The sequence below is a fragment of the Pipistrellus hanaki genome (genome assembly GCF_964339955.1).
Source record: "Pipistrellus hanaki genome assembly, chromosome: 10".
In the NCBI taxonomy this organism is placed as follows: Eukaryota; Metazoa; Chordata; class Mammalia; order Chiroptera; family Vespertilionidae; genus Pipistrellus; species Pipistrellus hanaki.
The window spans coordinates 28,185,225-28,204,257 of NC_140512.1; the positions used below are offsets into that span (position 1 = coordinate 28,185,225).

The 19,033-nt window shown below is 36.7% G+C and overlaps 1 protein-coding gene and 1 pseudogene across 4 annotated transcripts in view; one reads left to right on the top strand and one right to left on the bottom strand.

Annotated features, from left to right (window-relative positions):
• Positions 1-19,033, top strand: part of ANKIB1 (ankyrin repeat and IBR domain containing 1) — a 102,095-nt gene that overhangs the window by 23,451 nt on the left and 59,611 nt on the right. For all 3 annotated transcript variants that reach the window (XM_084897361.1, XM_084897360.1, XM_084897362.1), the window contains exons 2-3: positions 13,181-13,458; positions 15,976-16,276. In XM_084897361.1, coding sequence (XP_084753487.1) covers positions 13,271-13,458; positions 15,976-16,276 — 489 coding nt within the window. In that variant the 5' untranslated portion in view covers positions 13,181-13,270. The remainder of the gene's footprint in view (positions 1-13,180; positions 13,459-15,975; positions 16,277-19,033) is intronic.
• Positions 6,125-11,076, bottom strand: LOC311629345 (ORM1-like protein 1; annotated as a pseudogene). The gene is made up of 3 exons (XR_014797073.1): positions 11,019-11,076; positions 6,475-7,415; positions 6,125-6,169 (listed from the first exon to the last, which is right to left on the bottom strand). The product of XR_014797073.1 is annotated as an ORM1-like protein 1 (transcript).

Consider the following 19,033-nt stretch of genomic DNA (forward strand, 5'->3'; position numbering starts at 1 on the left):
GCTCAGTGATTCTTTTGAAGGACTCACAAGATGCAGCATGTAGTTGTACTCACAACCCAAATTCATTACAGCTAAGGCAGCAAGTTAAATGCATTTAGGGCAAAGTCCAGAGGAAGCTAGACACAAGTTTCTGAGAGTCCTCTCCCCAAAGCAAACAGGATGTGTGATTTCTCCAGCATCAAATTATGATAACACATGTGAAATGTTTCTACAAAGGAAGCTCACTAGAGATTCAGTACCCAAGGCTTTTATTCAAAGCTGGTTACGTAGGATGTGAGGGCGATCTGGCTGCGACATCTGTCACCCCATTGATCGCCAGGGTTGATTCGGCTGATCTGGCTGGCTAGGCGGGTGTCCCCCTCCTCCCTCACCGATCCATGTGCATCCCTCCTGAAGCTGCGTGCTCGGTCGAAGAGGACGACTTTCCCCCAAGAGGAGAGGACCCGTCTTCGGTCAAGGGTATACGAGAAGCTGCGCTCCCCTGCTAGAACCTCCAAACAAGCTCTCAAAGCTGGTTACGTAGGCAAATTTTGCCTAAAATGTACCAAAATTCCAGGCTCCCAGAGGAAAAACAAATGTTTAGCATATACCACATTATTTATACAAACAACTGAGCTACAGTGAGCCAACACCAATCAGTTGTGGAATGGGGTACACCCTCCTTAAATCCACGTTTCCACACACCAGTCAAGGGCCAATCTTGTAAGCAGGTCTTTCTAAGGATAGCCATCTGCAATGCTAATAACTCTTTTCTGTAGAATAGGGTAGCACATCCTCAGAGAAATGGGCTGTAATATTGAATAAACTTAGTTTAACTTTATACATTATTTTAGGTTTAGCAAGACAATGGATAAGAAATAGTATGAGCTCCTAGAAGCTAAGAGGTGTTATATCTTGACTCAATATAATACTTCTAGATTTCTACCTAGAACAATAATTTAAAATGAGTCCTCCAAATGGAAGATATAGCAAAGCCATGTAGACTCAGTGACTTTAAAATATATTTTATTTATGTTTCGTGGTTAGCATGAGAAAGGGATTTTTTTCTCTTGTAATATTATTTTGTAAACTTGTACTAAATTTGAATATTAGAGATATGTTAAGGGAGCATTCTGTTCCCTGACATTTAGACATCTAATTTCCAGTAAAAATTATTACCTTTATAAATAATATTTGATTACAAATTTCTAAACTTCCATAAATGGTATATATATATATTTCAATTAGATAGACAGCTGATTTAAGTTTAGGGAGCCTCAAGTTTGAGGCTAAAGGTTTGCCTTTTGAAACATAAGTAATTTTGACTTTTTTTTTTTTTTTTTCCAATTGCATCAACTTCAAGACCTTGGCTTCCTAATACAAAGATAAAAGACTACCAATTTAACATTTTTACTTATGTTTATGAAGTAAGGACAATACATTATTCAAAAATTGTGAACCACAAACATTGATGCACAATCAGAGATGCCAAATTAAGCAACCATAGCATTACAGCCTTAAATGTTAATTTTTCAGCACTATGAAATTCTGAATTCGAACTATGAGAAATTGTTGTGAAGGGAGAGTTAAAGTATAACATAATATTTTGAGTAGTCAAAAAGTCAAATGGATGAAAGCTGAATATTTCCTAAGAAAAATTTTAGCTAACTGATAAATGTATTTGTGTGGAGAGTTCTATATTTTGTGATAATTATGTTTTGGTAGGAAATAGAAAAGTGAGAGTGATGCTTCACATATTAGTTGTACCCCAAGTTTGAACTCTACCACTTGTGGCCCTCATGCTAGCTATTTTTAGTGTTTACTTGCCAGCTTGGCAAAAAGGGCAGTCAGCTGCTTCCCTTTGCAGCTATTTTCATTTCTTCCTTCTCTAACTTCCATCCTTTTCCCCACTGTGAAAGCCATATAGATATAAAAAGTAACAAGAGCAGCAGAATATAAATAGAACATATACTGTATATATTGGGTTAATCTCCTTTTTCTTAGTTGCTGAGAAACCTCAGGCAGCCAGACTACCACTTATAATTTTTTAGTGTTATAATACCTTTATGTTCATGTAGCCATTTTGTTTTGAATTCTGCCATATTTTAAGATATCATAATAACAATTAATTCTCATTTTGGAATGCATATTACAGGGAAGTTGCTCTCTTTGTTAAAAGATTTTTCTCAGCTTAGATCATTGTCATAGTATTCGCTAATACTCATAAGTTTTCCTATAGACTGTGAGTTTTCATGAACTTCTTCCAGGAAGCCACCAAGAGTAATGCCATATTTGACTTCGATTTAATATGCAATTAGGCAAGCTAAATCCCAAATCTCTCAAACTATACTTCATTTTTAGCAACATTGTAGACTAAGATCTCTTGCTTTCTGCTAATGGTGTGTGTGTGTGTGTGTGTGTGTGTGTGTGTGTGTGTGTGTGTTCGTTCCATATACTCACAATGTGAGATTCTATCTACTGTTCCTGGTTTTATACTAAATTCTGTATCCCTTCACTTAGTATTTTTAAGTGTAATTACATAGGAGAGACTTGTTAATATTGACAGAGACCTAGAAAACTAGTGAAAATGTAGTTACCTTGGTTCAGAAGATAGTTGAACATAGTTCCCAAAGGTCGGATATCTATTATCATAAAGTCTAAACTACCAGTTATCTGAAACAAAGGAGTTCGTGACAATTTTCTTATGGTTTTACTTTAAAAAGAATGAGTATGGCTTGCAAATCCTGATAAGGGAAGGAAGATAAAATATGTTGAGTACCTGCTATGTGCTAGGCATTGTATTATTACCTAGTACTTTATCTAAGTAATCTTGACAATTCTTCAAGGCAGGTGGCTTTACCCCCATGTTACAGATGAGGAAATTGAGATTCAGAGAGGTTAAGTGATTTGTACTAGAACTAGGAAGTAGTAAATGTGGAATTCCAGCCCAGATTGTTCTCTGCTATGCTCCTTCCATCAAATCAGAGGTTGGCAAACTATAGCCCCTTGGCCAAATACCCATGTCTATTTTTGTAAATGGAGTACAAACACTACCACACCCATTCTATTACACATTGCCTATGGCTTTCAAGCTACAATAGCAAAATAGAGTACAGTCATGTGTTGCTTAACAACAGGGATACATTCTGAGAAATGCCTCATTAGTCATCATGCAAACATCATAGTGCACTGGATCTTATAACCTACTACATATCTAGGCTATATGGCATAGTCTATTATTTCTAGACTACAAAACTGTACAGCATACTGTAGTGAATATTGAAGGCAATTGTAACACAGTGTATTTGTATATCTAAACAGAAAATGTACAGTAAAAATAAAGTATAAAAAGTAAAAAATGGTACACCTCTATAGGGAGATACTGACCATAAATGGGAGCTTGCAGGATTGGAAGTTGCTCAGGATGAATCAGTAAGATAACGATGAGTGAATGTGAAGACCTAAGACATTATTGAATGCTACTGTAGACTCTATCAACAGTATATTCTTAAGCTATACTAAATTTATAAAAAAGAATTTTCTTTAATAATAAATTAACCTCAATTTACTGTAACTTTTTTACTTTATAAACTTAAAAAATTTTAAACTTTTCTACTCTTGTAATAACACACACATTGTACAGCTATACAAAAATATATTTTTATTTGTATCCTTATTCTATAAGCTTCTCCTGATTTTAAGTTTAACTTTTTTGTACTTTATAAACTTTTTTGTTAAAAGCATAGACACAAACACACACATTAAATTAGGCCTATACAAAGTCAAGATCATCAGTATCACTGTCTTCCATCTCCACATCTTGTTTCATTGGAAGGACTTCAGGGGCAGTAACATGCATTGAGCTGTCTTATCCAATGATAACAATGCCTTCTCCTGGAGTACCTCTTGAAGGACTTGCCTAAAGGCTTCCTTAAGGAGGTGTCATTCTTTTCATGTTGTGTTTCCTATGGTTTACTTGGTTTGTTTCTTCTTTTAAATCATAGATTTACTTGTAAGCAGATAGTGCACCATGAATATTTTTTTAAAAAAAACCTTTCAGTATTGTTGTCCATGTTTTCAAACTTTAAGGAGCTTGTTTATTCAGGTCTGCAAAAGCTCTTGTTAAACCCTTCACTGATTTCTCTTGGGGTTCTTCTGTTCTCCTGTGGTTTCCTTTTCTCTTGCCTTTTCTTCAGCTTTTTTTGTTCTTGTTGTTGTTCCAGGTCCAACAACTCCTTATTAGTCAGTTTCTTAGGGACCACCTCTAGGAACCCCTCAATGTCTTCCTCATCCATAGTCACATTAAACTTGTTTGCCATCTCAACCACAGCCTTTGCGCTATGACATTTTGATAGCTATGACATCAGTAGGTGATAGGAACTTTTCAGCTGCATTATAATCTTACTACAGGCTCACTGCATGGATTTGTGCACTGGTGGGGTCCCTCGGCATGGCCTGCGGGGATCAGGCTGAAACCAGCCTGGTGCAAGAATTCGTGCACCAGGCCTCTGGTATGCATATAAGATCTTTGGTTAATCTCTTCCTGCCTTCCCCCCATTCCCTTCCCTCTGAGATTCATCAGTCTGTTCCATATTTCCATGCTTGTGCATTGAGTGTCTTCCCCCTAGTGGTCAGTGCACATCATAGCTACTGGTCAAAGTGTCACTTAGGCTTTGATAGGTAGGTAGGTAGGTGGGTAGGTAGGTAGATAGATAGAATCACTGTTATATATGCAGTCCATCATTGGCCAAAATATGTAGTGCATGACTGTATTTTATTCTTTTAGATGCAGTTGTAAATGGGATTTTTTTCTTAATTTCTCTGATATTTTGTTATTAGTATATAGAAATGCAACAGATTTCTGCATATTGATCTTGAACCCTACAACTTAGTATCATTGTGTATCACTACATCCATTAGAACAGCTACTGAAAGGGTAAAAAAAAGAAAGAAAGAAACCTGGTGATTCAAAATGCTAACCAGGATAATGTATTTTTAAAAATATATATATTTTATTGATTTTCACAGAAAGGAGGGTGAGGGATAGATAGCTAGAAACATCGATGAGAGAATCATCGACCAGCTGCCTCCTGCACACCTCCTAACCAGGGATGTGCCCGCAACCAATGTACATGCCCTTGACCGGAATCGAACCTGGGACCCTTCAGTCCACAGACCAATGCTCTATCCACGAGCCGAACCAGTTTTGGCAGGATAATGTATTTTTTTAATGAAGTGAAATAACTTACCACATGTCACAGTAATTCCACTCTTGGATATATGCCCAAGGAAAATTAAAACACATATTCACACAAAACTTATATGTGAATGTCATTGTAGCTTTACTTAACAGTTGCCCCAAACTGGAAACAACCAGCATGTCCTGTAATATTTGAATAGTTGTTCGTTTGTTTTTGTTTTTGTTTTCCTATACCAAAGAAAATTTTTATTGATTTGAAAATATACGGGGGAAAAATACACAGGAAAAGACAAACATACAAAGGCGTTATCATACAACTGATTTCTAAAGTCAATACTTTTGAAATATAAAACAATTATCCCCCAAGTCAGTTTATTGAAACAAACTGATTTTAAGTTGGTCTATAACTTTTCATTCAATTTTGTTTACAAATGTTCCTAGAGTTTTCAGTTTCATCCCATATTAGAACTTGGTTGTTTGGAAATCTTTACTTCTCAAAGTTGTGTATAGTTACTTCTTGCAATTAATGTCAGCAACTATCAGAAGCTTCTCTAAGTCACAAGAATTCAATATGGCTGCTGCTTTAGAAATAGTTACCCTATTGGTTTATCTACAGGAAGATTCATGTACAAAATATTTCCTTTTCTAAAGAATGGTAGACTTAAATAATGAGATTGCTCAATCACATAAGCAGAGACTTTTAAGTTAGAATATACTTTAATTGTGAAATAAGTTATTTTCGTAATTGACTTAGCAGCCTTGGGTCTGCAAAGGCAGCAAACCCCATTTTGTTCACAATTAGAAGGCTGACTCAGACTGTTTATAAGATGCCTAACTACGCCAGTCCGTCGTGAACATGGACCTTCCTGAACTCAGTTACTCAATGTGACAGCGATCTCATCCATCGACACACATGTTGAGCCAGCACAATGAGAAAAAAAGTCCACTCACAAGGTAGAAATTGGCTTATGTAAAACAAGAGGGCATGTCCTCTACAGCAGTGTTTCCCAACCTTCTCTCATGATGAGAATCACCTGGTGGAGTTGTTAAAACACAGATTCCTGAATCCCAACTAAGAAGTGCTAAACTAGGATTTTTGGGAACATATAGGTAAAATTGTATACCTAACTAGTGCTCTAAGACAGATGTTATATACAGAGCACTAAGTTAGGTATGCAATTTTACCTATATGTTCTCAAAAATCCTAGTTTAGCACTTCTTAGTTGGGATTCAGGAATCTGTGTTTTAACAACTCCACCAGGTGATTCTCATCATGAGAGAAGGTTGGGAAACACTGCTCTACAGCAAGAGGAACATAGATGGCAAAAAACAACCATCTACATCAGACCTGGAAAGAGATGGTTTTGGTTTACGTGTAAGTTGGCTTAAACTGACCATGGCGGAATGATTGGAAAGTTTCTTCTCTAACATAATGCCCATTCGTTATAAACTAAGCTGGCTTAGTTTCTTATAAATCTTATTTCCTTGGATTTATCTACTATCCCCTCATTCTATAGCCATTTAACTTACAAGCTGGGCCTGCCCAGCCCACCTCTGAAGCCTCTCTTGAGAAAGGTACCCGCTGCACTGAACAGGGACATCCTCCAGGAAGAATCTGCACTTCAAACAGCACAGGAAGAACCAGCGCTGAGCTCTCCGTGCAATGCCTCTCATTTCACACTACCAGGGAAGCAGTGAGTTTACCAACCACCTCTTCCTCACAGGCAACTCAGTAGCTGTAAAAGCTTTTCTTCCGTTTCAATGCTTTTCAATACTGGTTAATTCCAAAAATCCGAACAGCATGCAGCTGTGGCACTTTGGGAATTAGCACACTCAGGAGAGAAGCTGTGTTTAGCATGAAGTGAGTTGGGTCATACTTCGTATAGAAACTTGCCAGAAAATATAGGATTATTGGAGAGATGGTGAAAACCTTAAGTGAAGATGTGAACTGTACTCCATAGTACAGTTGCTCCCAGTGAGTGAGGAGCCTGGCCTTACCCTGGTCCAGTGTTTCAAACGGTGTTCCTTTCACCGCGTGCATAAACACATACATCCCCAGGCCACGGGAACGCTGAAGAAGGGGATGCTGAGCAGCACGATGTGGAGCAGACCCACGCCCAGAGCGTACCTCAGCCAGATCCCACGGCTGTTCATGACCCGGTGTTGGGGTTCACCTCGCTGTGGGCCACGCCACATGCCCAGCGGCCGGCGCCAGAAGGAGCGGCTCCGCGGCGTCCTGTGTCCCAATATGTGAATAGTTAAACGAACAGTGGTACATCCACTAAATGTACTACTACTCAGCAACAAAAAGGATTGAACTGTTGATTCATTCATCAACACAGATTAATATTAAACGTATTTTTCTAAAAATGCTAAAGCCTGAAAAAGGTGTAGCTCAGCCCTAGCTGGTTTGGCTCAGTGAATAGAGCATTGGCCTGCAAACCAAAGGGTCCCAGGTTCGATTCCTGTCAAGGGCACATGTCCGGATTGTGGGCTTGATCTCCAGTAGGGGGCATGCAGGAGGCCGCCAATCAATGGTTCTCGCATCATTGATGTTTCTATCTCTCCCTCTCCCTTCTTCTCTTAAATCAATAAAAATACTTTTAAAAAAAGAAAAAAAGATGTAGCTCAAAAACCTATAATGGCTCCCTATCACAAACAATAAAATAAAAACCTTACAATATTTATCTTTATAATCCTACCGCAATATAAACACTATAGATGCATTGGTTTCTATTTGCTCACTTATATTTGTTAACTTAAGAAAATAAATATTAATACTTCTGGTGTATAGGTGAAGAAACAACTCAAAGAGGTTAAGTTATTTGGTAAAATAGAAACAAATTTTGAACACAGGTCTTTCTAACTATTACCTTCCTTTTCCCAGTCATCACAGTTCTTGCTAATACATTAGGCTTAGCACAGTTTCAAAACCAATCCATGGTCCTTAATTTAAATCTGACTGTGTACAGTAAACTGGATAGGTTTTTAAATTTTCACTCTGGCTTCGTCCACCCTAGACCAGTTGAAATCACCCCCGCCCCATGATTCTAGTGCATGGTGATCAATAAACATTACTGCAGTTATTGAATGAGTGAATGAACAGAGTTGTTAGCTTAATATATTATTTGTCCATATGGTTTCTGTCTGCTGTAGTATATTGACTTTTCATGACTTTTTCCCTTATTTATTTTTTTACCATACACCTTAATAATTCTCTTAGAGTCTTTTTTTAAACCATCCTCTCATTTTTTTAAATCATCTTCTAAATAACTATTAGAGCATTTCTTTGGAAATAGAGCTTTCTGGAATTTTCTTCCTTGAGGCACATCGTTCTGATTTCAAGAAGGGGGTGCAATTGGACATACTTTTTGAATGAACTTTCTACTTGTTTCTGTTCTGGCTAAAGGAATGTTAATTGTAGATTGAGATTGCTGTTATCAGTTGTTCTTACCTGCAGAAAGTTGCAGGATGGTGTGTGTGTGTGTGTGTGTGTGTGTGTGAGAGAGAGAGAGAGAGAGAGAGAGAGAGAGAGAGAGAGAGAGAGAGAGAGAGAGAGAGAGAATGCGCGCACATGCGCGAGCGGGTCTTCTTCCAGTTAAGTGAAAAATAGGAGTCACTTATTTTGTTTAGGACAACAATTTCAATCCATAATTATGACTTTAAAATAATTTACTTTTGTGGGAACAGAAATTAGGTATTATTTATATCTGAAGTATTTCATCGTCTGTAAAAGGTTTCTGGCGATAGTTTATTAGTTTAAGTGCACTTGAGTTGTTGTTGCACCTATGAATGGGGAAGTTGAGAGACAAAGGTTTAAAGCAAGAGTTATAGAGCCCTTCACATTTAAAAGTTAATGAAAAATTAGGGAAAGCTCTCTGCTGTTCATTGGCAGTATATTTTTTCTTATTTTTTTCATTAAATACTTATTAAGTGATGTGCTTTACTAGTCAGTGATGAAACTTCACCTGGATTTTTCTGTATAACTTAAAAGCCCAAAATAAGAAATTATTTTGTCTCTTTGATAATCCATCACTTGTATCTTGAAGCTGTCTATATAGATTTATCTAAGAGTTGGAGGAATAGTACTTAAGTGTTTGATTTCAAAAATAAAGAGGGAACAGTCACCTCAGGTTATGCTGCTATAGCTATGAAAAAGCGGAAGGACACATCTGGCATTTTTCTAGGCAAAACTTGTGAAAATAAATCTGAGAGGGAATGAAACTATGGCTGTTTTATTTATTTATTTATTTTATTTTCACTTTTTTAGTTTGACGACTAGAACATTTTACATTACAAATGTGGTTCCCATTATAATTGTGTAAGGCAGCACAGACTCAGAACATTAAGGACCAAATTAGGTGGCTGTTCAGGTGTTTGGGGACAGTTAAGCTCCAGACAAATGACGGCTTCTGTGGCTGCTGGGTTCTCGGGGCGGTGGGGGGGGGAGGGGGGTTCCTGTCATACAAGCAAGGCAAGCTCGTCCTGGTAGTCAGGGAAGACTTCCTGAAGGAGGAGACAGTTAAGTGGTGTCTTCACAGAAGAGTGAGCCTTTGCTCCAGCGAGCAGGGCTGAGCAGGATGCTCCCAGGCGGCAGTGACTGCCTGGGGTCGGGAGAGGTTAACTGTGCCAAACCTGATGCTGGCTGCGGCCTGCCCATAGCCTGATGATCTATGGCTGTTTTAAATGATGCATTTCCTGGTGACTTTCAGGCTTATTGAACTCATATTTTAAAAATGAAACATACTTGAAAATAACTGAGAACCACAAAAAGATTTCCAGATGCCATTATGCTTTCAGCATAAGTAACAGTAATATTTAAATGCACATTTAGAGTATTATTGATTTTTTTAAAGTATCTTGGTTTTTTTAACTAAGTACTCTCATGATGATATCATTGCTTTCTTAGATACTTTTTTCACATGTTGGATAGAAATTCTTTTCTTTCTTTCTTTCTTTCTTTCTTTCTTTCTTTCTTTCTTTCTTTTTTTTTTTTTAACATATTTTATTGATTTTCCACAGAGGAAGGGAGAGGGACAGGGAGCTAGAACCGTCGCTCTATCCACCGAGCCAAACCGGTCCTGGCTAGAAATTATTTTCTTATAGGACATTTCTCTAAAGTAATAATGTAATTCAACAAAAATGTGTTATTTTTTAGTCTAACCCAAAACTCTGAAAATGTTCATAATTTGAGCAATAGTCTATCAGGGAAGAAAGATAAGGCCAAACAACTGAAAGTTTCTAAATCCTTAGGAAAGACCTTTTAGAACCCATATGATATTCTTTATATTTTTTATAAATTAAAATATACAATAAGTATTTATAGTGTATATATATATACATATATAGTAAATATATGTGTATATATATGCATACAAACACATATTTACATATATTATAAATAAGGTGGTTATCAAAATGCTAACAGTGGTTATCTTGTTATCAGTAACAAGACTATTAGTTTTTTGTCCTTTTTCTTTTTTCATATTTTCAAAACATTCTTTGTATTTGCATTTTTAGAGTAAACAGTCAGTAACAACCTTTAAAAGAACCAAAGGATAACCTCATTAAGTATAGTTGTGTGGCCCTAGCTGGTTTGGCTCAGTGGATAGAGCATCGGCTTGCTGACTGAAGGGTCCCAGGTTCCATTCCTGCCAAGGGCACATGCCTGGGTTGTGGGCTCGATCCCCAATAGGGGGCGTGCAGGAAGCAGCCGATCAATGAGTCTCATCATTGATGTTTCTATTTCTCTATCCCTCTCCCTTCCTCTCTGAAATCAATAAAGACATAAAAAAAAAAAAAGTATAGTGTGCTGCTATAGTAAATAGGTAGTTAATACCTATCTCTAAAATAAGTTTAACAGATGTCTTGCCCTGCCTGCTCACCTTGATCTCCATACTCAGATATCACATTTAGCTAGAGGTATTCAGGAGCTTTTTATACAGTGGTGTGTGCACATTGAACTCACCTAAGGAGCTTAAATTCCAAGGCCTGGGTGCCACCCACTAGAGACTGATTTGATTCAACTCGGATGTAGTTTGGCCATTGGGACTCTGAAGTTCTCCATGTTATTAAATATATAAGCCAAAGTTGAGAGCATCTGTTATACAGAAAACTAAGAGAGAGAGAGAACCACCACCCCAGCCAGTGAGGCTCAGCATCGTCCCAGGAACCAAGAGGTCGCTGGTTCAATTCCCAGTCAGGGCACACGCATGGGTTGCAGGCTCAATTCCCAGTAAAGGGCATGCAGGAGGCAGCAGATAGGTGATGTTCCTCTCTCATCCATGTTTCTATCTCTCTATCCCTCTCCCTTCCTTTCTCTCTAAAAATCAGTAAAAACATATTCTAAGAAATGAACCAACTAATTTGTTTTTCACTCCTTTAATTTGTATTCTGTTGAAACTGTTACTGCCTCTACAAAGCTTGTGTTGAAAAAGTATGTATTATTTTCAACTTTTCTTAATGCTATGTTTTAATGTCCAGCCTGCCACTGAGTTGAATGAGTAACATGATTCTTGTATTCTCTAAGTTTTCCTCCCTCTAACTTCTACAATGTCACAATAACTAATTTTCCAAAGCATAAAATAATTATATCACTGCCCTTCATAAAGCCTTTAATTATCTGTTCTTTACAGCTTAAAGTAAAAGTTTCTTAGTCTGGAGCCAACCTATTTTCAGTTTTATTTCCTGGTAGTTCAACACTAGAGACCCTGAACTTCATCCGTACTTGAATAAGCATTTTGTTTTATACCTGCCTTTGCATATGCTGTTTCCTTTATCACTTTTTTTTTATTATAGTTCAAGAGTAGATTTAGAATCATTTATTGGAATGGAAGGAAGCTAGCATTTATTGAGTACACTAGTCAAGGACTGAGGTAGGTACTTCAAATAAAGTACTTATAATCCTCACAGCCATCCTTAAGAAATAGTCATTTTTTGCCCTGCCAGTGTGGCTAAGTGGTTTAGTGTCGACCTATGAACCAGGATGTCCTGGTTTGATTTCTAGTCAGGGCACATGCCCGGGTTGCAAACTCGATTCCCAGTGTAGGGCATGTAGGAGGCAGCGACCAATAATTCTCTCTCATAATTGGTGTTTCTATCTTACTTTCCCTCTCCCTTCCTCTCTGAAATCAATAAAAATATATTTTTAAAAGAAATAGTCATTTTCTTTTACTGTACAGTTAGGAACCCAAGGCTTTTAGAGGGTAAATAACTCAAAATTGCAGAACTAGTATAGGTAGATAAGAGATTTTGAGTGCCACATCTAGTGATTGTTTCCATGTCCTTCTTCCTCCACCCACCTCACATTGCTTCAGTAGTTATTGCCCATATGACCATTACCATAGCCTGTTTCTAAGCATAGTATTTGATGTTTTCAGTTTTGTTTTAAACTCTTTATAGTAGAAAGAAATGTAATGGTCTTTAAGATAGAGTAAACAGTTTACTGTGACTATCTCATTAATCACTCGAGTTGTATAGTCCTATATGTTTACATTTGTAGCCTTTTCTCTAATGTCCTTACAAGTACTGAGCAGTTTCAGTTTAACATCTATTCTGGAGTTCTTAGATGAGCAAAAATAAAAATCTACATTTTTCACTATCCGACAAATTGGTTGAGTCAGATTTATACATAGTTTATACAGAGATTTTAATACATTTACCCATAAAATTCAATTAAACGCATTCCCTCCCAGGTAAAGAGGAACATTGAAAAGCTACTGCATGCAGATAACTTTAATAGTGCAAAGTACAGCCTCTGAACCCTTAACAGTCTCTGTACAGGAAAATGTTACAGTTTAACAAAAAGTTAATTTGGACAATGTTAAAAATTTGAGGCTTTTTTGGCTAGTAAGAGAAATTTAGTTAAATGTAATATAAGTTGTCACTTCACATCCTCTTTCCTGCATTTTATTAAGTGTTCCTAATTGTGATGGTTTCTTTAGGATACTGCTAAAATTATTGTTTCCCAATCTCATTTGATCATTTTTTTTCCTTTATTAGAATGTGAAACATGTTGCAGAAGCATTCAAGAAGTGGCTGAAGGGGTAAGGAAAAAAGTGCCACTGCCTGTCAGAAAACAACAAAACAAACATGGGAAATACAACCACCAAATTCCGTAAAGCACTCATCAATGGTGATGAAAACCTGGCCTGCCAAATATACGAAAACAACCCTCAGCTAAAAGAATCCCTTGATCCTAATACATCTTATGGGGAACCCTATCAGCACAATACTCCATTACACTATGCTGCTAGACATGGAATGAATAGAATATTAGGGTAAGTGATAGTGGAAAACAGTTGATAATAAATCAGTCAAAGGGGAAAACCATATTAGTGAAAGGCCGGGGGGGGGGGGGGGGGGGCGGGCGGGCGGGACTCTGACCTTTGAAAATATATACATACAGATGTGGGTGTTATATGGTATTGAGTGAATTGAAATTTCTAAAACTGAAATATGCTTAAATTATTAGGTATAACTTTAAAATTAAGTCTAAATTAGACCAAAAGTTTTTAATAGTGAAGTTGGTTCACATATTCTTATTGCTACAATGATTTTGATTCTAGAAAAGTACTTGTTGGCTATCAACAAATTATAGGGACTAGGGTTTACAACACAGTTCTTAAGCTCTGATTCATTAGTTGAAGTTAAAAAAAGTACCTTTGCCTTATCTAGTATGATCAGATTTGAGTTTCTTTTAATGGGGTTTAGTTACTTGAAAAGTCTTTTCTAAAAGTGAAACATTTCCTTAAAACTTAAATTACTGCCAAAACCAGTTTGGCTCAGTGGATAGAGCGTCGGCCTGTGGACTAAAGGGTCCCAGGTTCGATCCCAGTCAAGGGCACGTACCTTGGTTGCGGGCACATCCCCAGTGGGGGGGTGCAGCAGGCAGCTGATTGATGTCTCCCTCTCATCAATGTTTCTAACTCTCTATCCCTCTCTCTTCCTCTCTCTAAAAAAATCAATAAAATGTATTAAAAAAACACAAAACTTAAATTACTAACAAACTTAATGCTTTTAAAGCATTAGTAACAGGGAGTATATTTATTCGAAGATTCTTACCTAATTACAAAGGAATTAAATTTTATATTTGCTAGCTTATAACATGAAAGAAGCAAAGAGTAGAAAAGTAGCTCCAAAATGAATTTATTTTTCTTAGAAGTAGATTATGCAGCTTTGGGAATCTGATGCTAGAACAGAAATTAAGAAACACTTCTTTGCTTACACAGTGAAATATAATTCTTAAACATGTATTCAACGCTTTTTAGAACTTAACAAAAAACTTTCAAGCTTTTTAAATTTCATTTTATACAAATAAACTAATATGATTTTAAGAAAACAATTTGTTCAAAAATTTATATATATATTTTAAATATATTTTATTGATTTTGTACAGAGAGGAAGGGAAAGAGATAGAGAGTTAGAAACATCGATGAGAGAGAGTCATTGATCAGCTGCCTCTTGCACACCCCCTACTGGGGATATGCCCGCAACCAAGGTACATGCCCTTGACCGGAATCGAACCCAGGACCCTTCAGTCCCCACGCCGACGCTCTATCCATTGAGCCAAACCGGTCCCGGCAAATTTTAAAAAATATATATATTTTATTGATTTTCCACAGAGAGGAAGGGAGAGGGATAGATAGCTAGAAACGTCGATGAGAGAGAAACATCGACCAGCTGCCTCTTGCATACCCACTACTGGGGATGTGCCCGCAACCAATGTACATGCCCTTGACCGGAATTGAACCCGGGACCTTTCAGTCCGCAGACCTACGCTCTATCCAGCCAAACTGGTTTCAGCTAATTTGTTCAAATTAAGCTGCTTTTTTAATATACCTGAACATGCCATGTGTGTTCTTTCTACCGTGTCCATGCTGCTCTCTGTGCCCCAGTATCCCCTTCCCCACTCCACTCAGCTTTCTCTTTCTTTACCCTTCCTTCCAGGTCCTAGGCAGGCTTTATCTATCTTCTTAGCCTATCACAACCCACACGAACCTTAGTCTTTCTTTCTTTTTTAACATATATGGCTCTTTTTTTGTTTGTATTACTTGTTTGGCATACACTATTTCATTGTATTTTATAATTTTGTTTATCTTCTCTCTGCCTAACTAAATCGCAACTTTGTAATAAAAGTGTCTTTTTTTGTACTTCTAACATCTAGCCTAATATCATACACAAAGTAAAAAGAAATTTTATAAAATCATTGCACAAGGGCACTGCCTGCATAGCTTAGTGGTTGAGCGTCAACCTATGAACCAGAAGGTCACAGTTAGATTTCCGGTCTGGGCACATGCCCAGGTTAGGGGCCAATCCCAGTGTGGGACATGCAGGAGGCAGTAGATCAATGATTCTCTCTTATCATTGTTGTTTCTATCTTTTTCCCACTTTCTTTCTCTCTGAAATAAATAAGAAAAACTAATATGATTTTAAGAAAATATTTTAAATTAAAAGTGACAACAATGAGAAAATCTGCATAACTCAGTGAATCAGTACTTTTCAGAAGTACACTGTATATGATTTTTAAAAATTATGCACGGGTAAAAGATTATTTATAATGCAAGATAGATCAATGAATTTTAATGTAGCAGTATAGAAGGTTCATTGATATTAATTTCAGAGTCTGAACAGTAATCTTTAAGTTTGATAAGCAATAAATGACAACTTGTTAAACTTTTGGTATTGTATCAAATGTGCATATTCATAATTACCTTTTAAATTTTTTATCTTCTATGTATTCTTATTTCAAAGTAGGAAATAACTGGTGTTTGTTCTTTCTTTCTTTACTACTTTAGGACTTTTCTTTTTGGTAGAGATGGAAATCCAAATAAACGGAATGTGCACAATGAAACATCTATGCATTTGTTGTGTATGGGACCTCAAATTATGATATCTGAAGGAGCCCTTCATCCTCGTTTAGCACGCCCCATGGAAGATGACTTCAGAAGAGCAGATTGTCTGCAGATGATCTTAAGATGGAAAGGAGCAAAACTTGACCAAGGCGAATATGAGAGAGCAGCTATTGATGCTGTCGATAACAAAAAAAACACACCCCTGCACTATGCTGCTGCCTCAGGGATGAAAACCTGTGTAGAGGTAAAACTTCATTGTTTTAAATATTCTGCACGGTAAAATTTTTGTCTTGAAAATATGTAATATTCAGTGTTTCTTTTGCTTTTTTAAAACTTATTTATTTTGATCTTCATCCAAGGATATTTTTTCCTTTGATTTTTTTTAGAGAGACTAGAAGGGAGGGAGGGAGACACGGGGCTGGACAGAGGGCTGGAATCAAACCTGTAACCCAGGTATGCACTTTTGACCACAACCCTTAGGTTTAAAGTCTGATGCTCTGACCACTGAGCAACCAACCCGAGCATGTTTTGCTTATCTTAACAGTTAATTTTCCTAGTTGTTTTTATCTCTTTTGTGGTTCTAAAAAAAAGCGGGATTTCTTTTACATAGTCATTCCCCAGTTTTAGGGGAAATATTAAAAACAAATCCACAGTTACACAGCAAACCTTGGGAATAAAACGGTATCAAGAGCAATTGAAAATTTGCTAACATCCTTGAAGATAATAGTAATCAATAAAACACTATCATATTGAGAGTAATAGCTTTAGTAAAAAGTAGCTTTTCTACTTTTTTGCTGATTTTTATTAGACTTTATATAATAAAATGTATGCATATTGGATATGGCAACTCTTGGCAATAGAAACTATAGTTATAGATCTAGAATTGATCATTAAGCAAGGGATGAATATTAATGAATACATTTATTGGGGTCTTTTAAAAATCATTGATAATTTTAAAATATGTTTCTTTTTCTGTTTAATGGGTATTAAAGTATTCCTGAATATTGTATTTGAGCTTCTTCTATATATTTCATATTTATATCTATATATATCTATCTAAAGGCCCAGTGCACAACATTTGTGCACTGCTGAGGTGGGGGCAGGGGGGTCCCTCAGTCCGGCTAGTACCTTCTCACAGTCTGACATCCTTAGTGCTGCCGCAGAGGCAGAGGCAGGAGAGGCTACCACCGCTGCCTTTGTGCCCACCAGTCATGAATGAGTCGGGCTTCTGGCTGAGTGGCGCTCCCCCTGTGCTAGCGCACTGACCACCAAGGGCAGCTCTTGCATTGAGCATTTGCCTCCTGGTTGTCAGTGTGAGTCTTAGCAACCGGACCTTCAGCCATTCAGTCAATTTTCATATTAGCCTTTTATTATATAGGATATCTAACAACAGGCTTAGATAAGGTCAGCCATATAATATAGAATCTTAAGATAAGAAATCATTACTCTCTTTATAGGATCATCACTACTTATAACAGGTTTTTCTCAGTTACATTGATGTCAATTTATACATAACTCATAAGAGTTCTTTCGTATAGATATATTTATGATGGGGAGCACTCTCCATAAAATCACAGAGTATCTACCTTTCCAAAAAGGTAGACCTTTATTGGAAAAAAACAGCAACAATCATAATCAGGTTAAATTATATATCTGAAAATTTACTATTTCCTTAATATTATTCATGTATATATACTTTATACTTCTGAATTGATACCAAAAATATAAATACCCTTCATTTTCTTACTCATGTTAAAATATTACAGTTATTTAAATGATTTCTTTAGTGTATTTTTTTGTTGTTGTTATTCACAGTTATTTACTGTATCTTAAGTGTCAATTCTTTTCATTTCTAAAACCCTTATCTTTCGTTTACTATTATTATTTGTGATATTTATTAATCTTTTAGAGTGTTTTATTTCTTGGGTTTGTGTCACCTTTGCCCACTAGTTAGTCAGTGACAGTTATTAACTTGAAACTTTTTTTTTTTCAGGCAATGTTTTCTAACATTGATTCACAGCATGGTAGAAGGATATTCAGGATTTTGGGGGGAAAGGAGGCTATTGGCAGAATTCCTGAGGCTTTTACACAAGCCTTTTTGTATACTGTTCTATGCCCACCTCCCATGAAAGAATCCGTGCTGTAGTGACTGACCATTACTGATGGGACTGCATCATATTTCTCAAGCGAGTGAGAGTAGACAATAGCTCATTCTTTTTTTTTTTTTTTTTTTTTTTTTTTTATAGCTCATTCTTGATAGTAGTAATAATACTCTTAAATTGCTGCCTTAATATCTTACTGCCAAAAATTCTATAAACAATTCTTTAGTAAACATTGATTTTAAATATTTTTATTAATTTTTTACAGAGAGGAAGGGAGAGAGATAGAGAGTTAGAAACATCGATGAGAGAGTCATCGATCAGCTGCCTCTTGCACACCCCCTACTGGGGATGTGCCCGCAACCAAGGTACATGCCCTTGACCAGAATCGAACCCGGGACCCTTGAGTCCGCAGACTGACGCTCTATCCACTGAGCCAAACCGGTTTCGGCTGTAATTGATTTTAAACTACGTTTGCAATAACGTTCTTATCAAATTGTTCAAAAACACATATAGTGTTTTTACCAGCATTATTTTTTGCTCAGTGAATGAAATTGGTGCCAGGTTTTATTCTAAACTCTCTGACAGGCCTGATGATTTGCTTTATGTGAATGTCTGTATATGTTTTAACTGTTTATCAGCATATCACATTACATAAACCATACCATTTGATGACTTTTTTTTATTTCTATATATTCAGAGGAACTCTTAGACTTAATGTAAAACCTCCCAAATAAAGCCCTATAAAGCCCTATAAACAACCACATTCAGGCTGTTCTCAATGTTAATTGTTCAGTTGTAATTTTGATGTGGTTCTGAAAGGACATGTGTATCACATTCACCTAGGCTGCCATCTTGACCAGAAGCCTTTATCGCTTATTTTAAGGAATATTCCTAGAAAT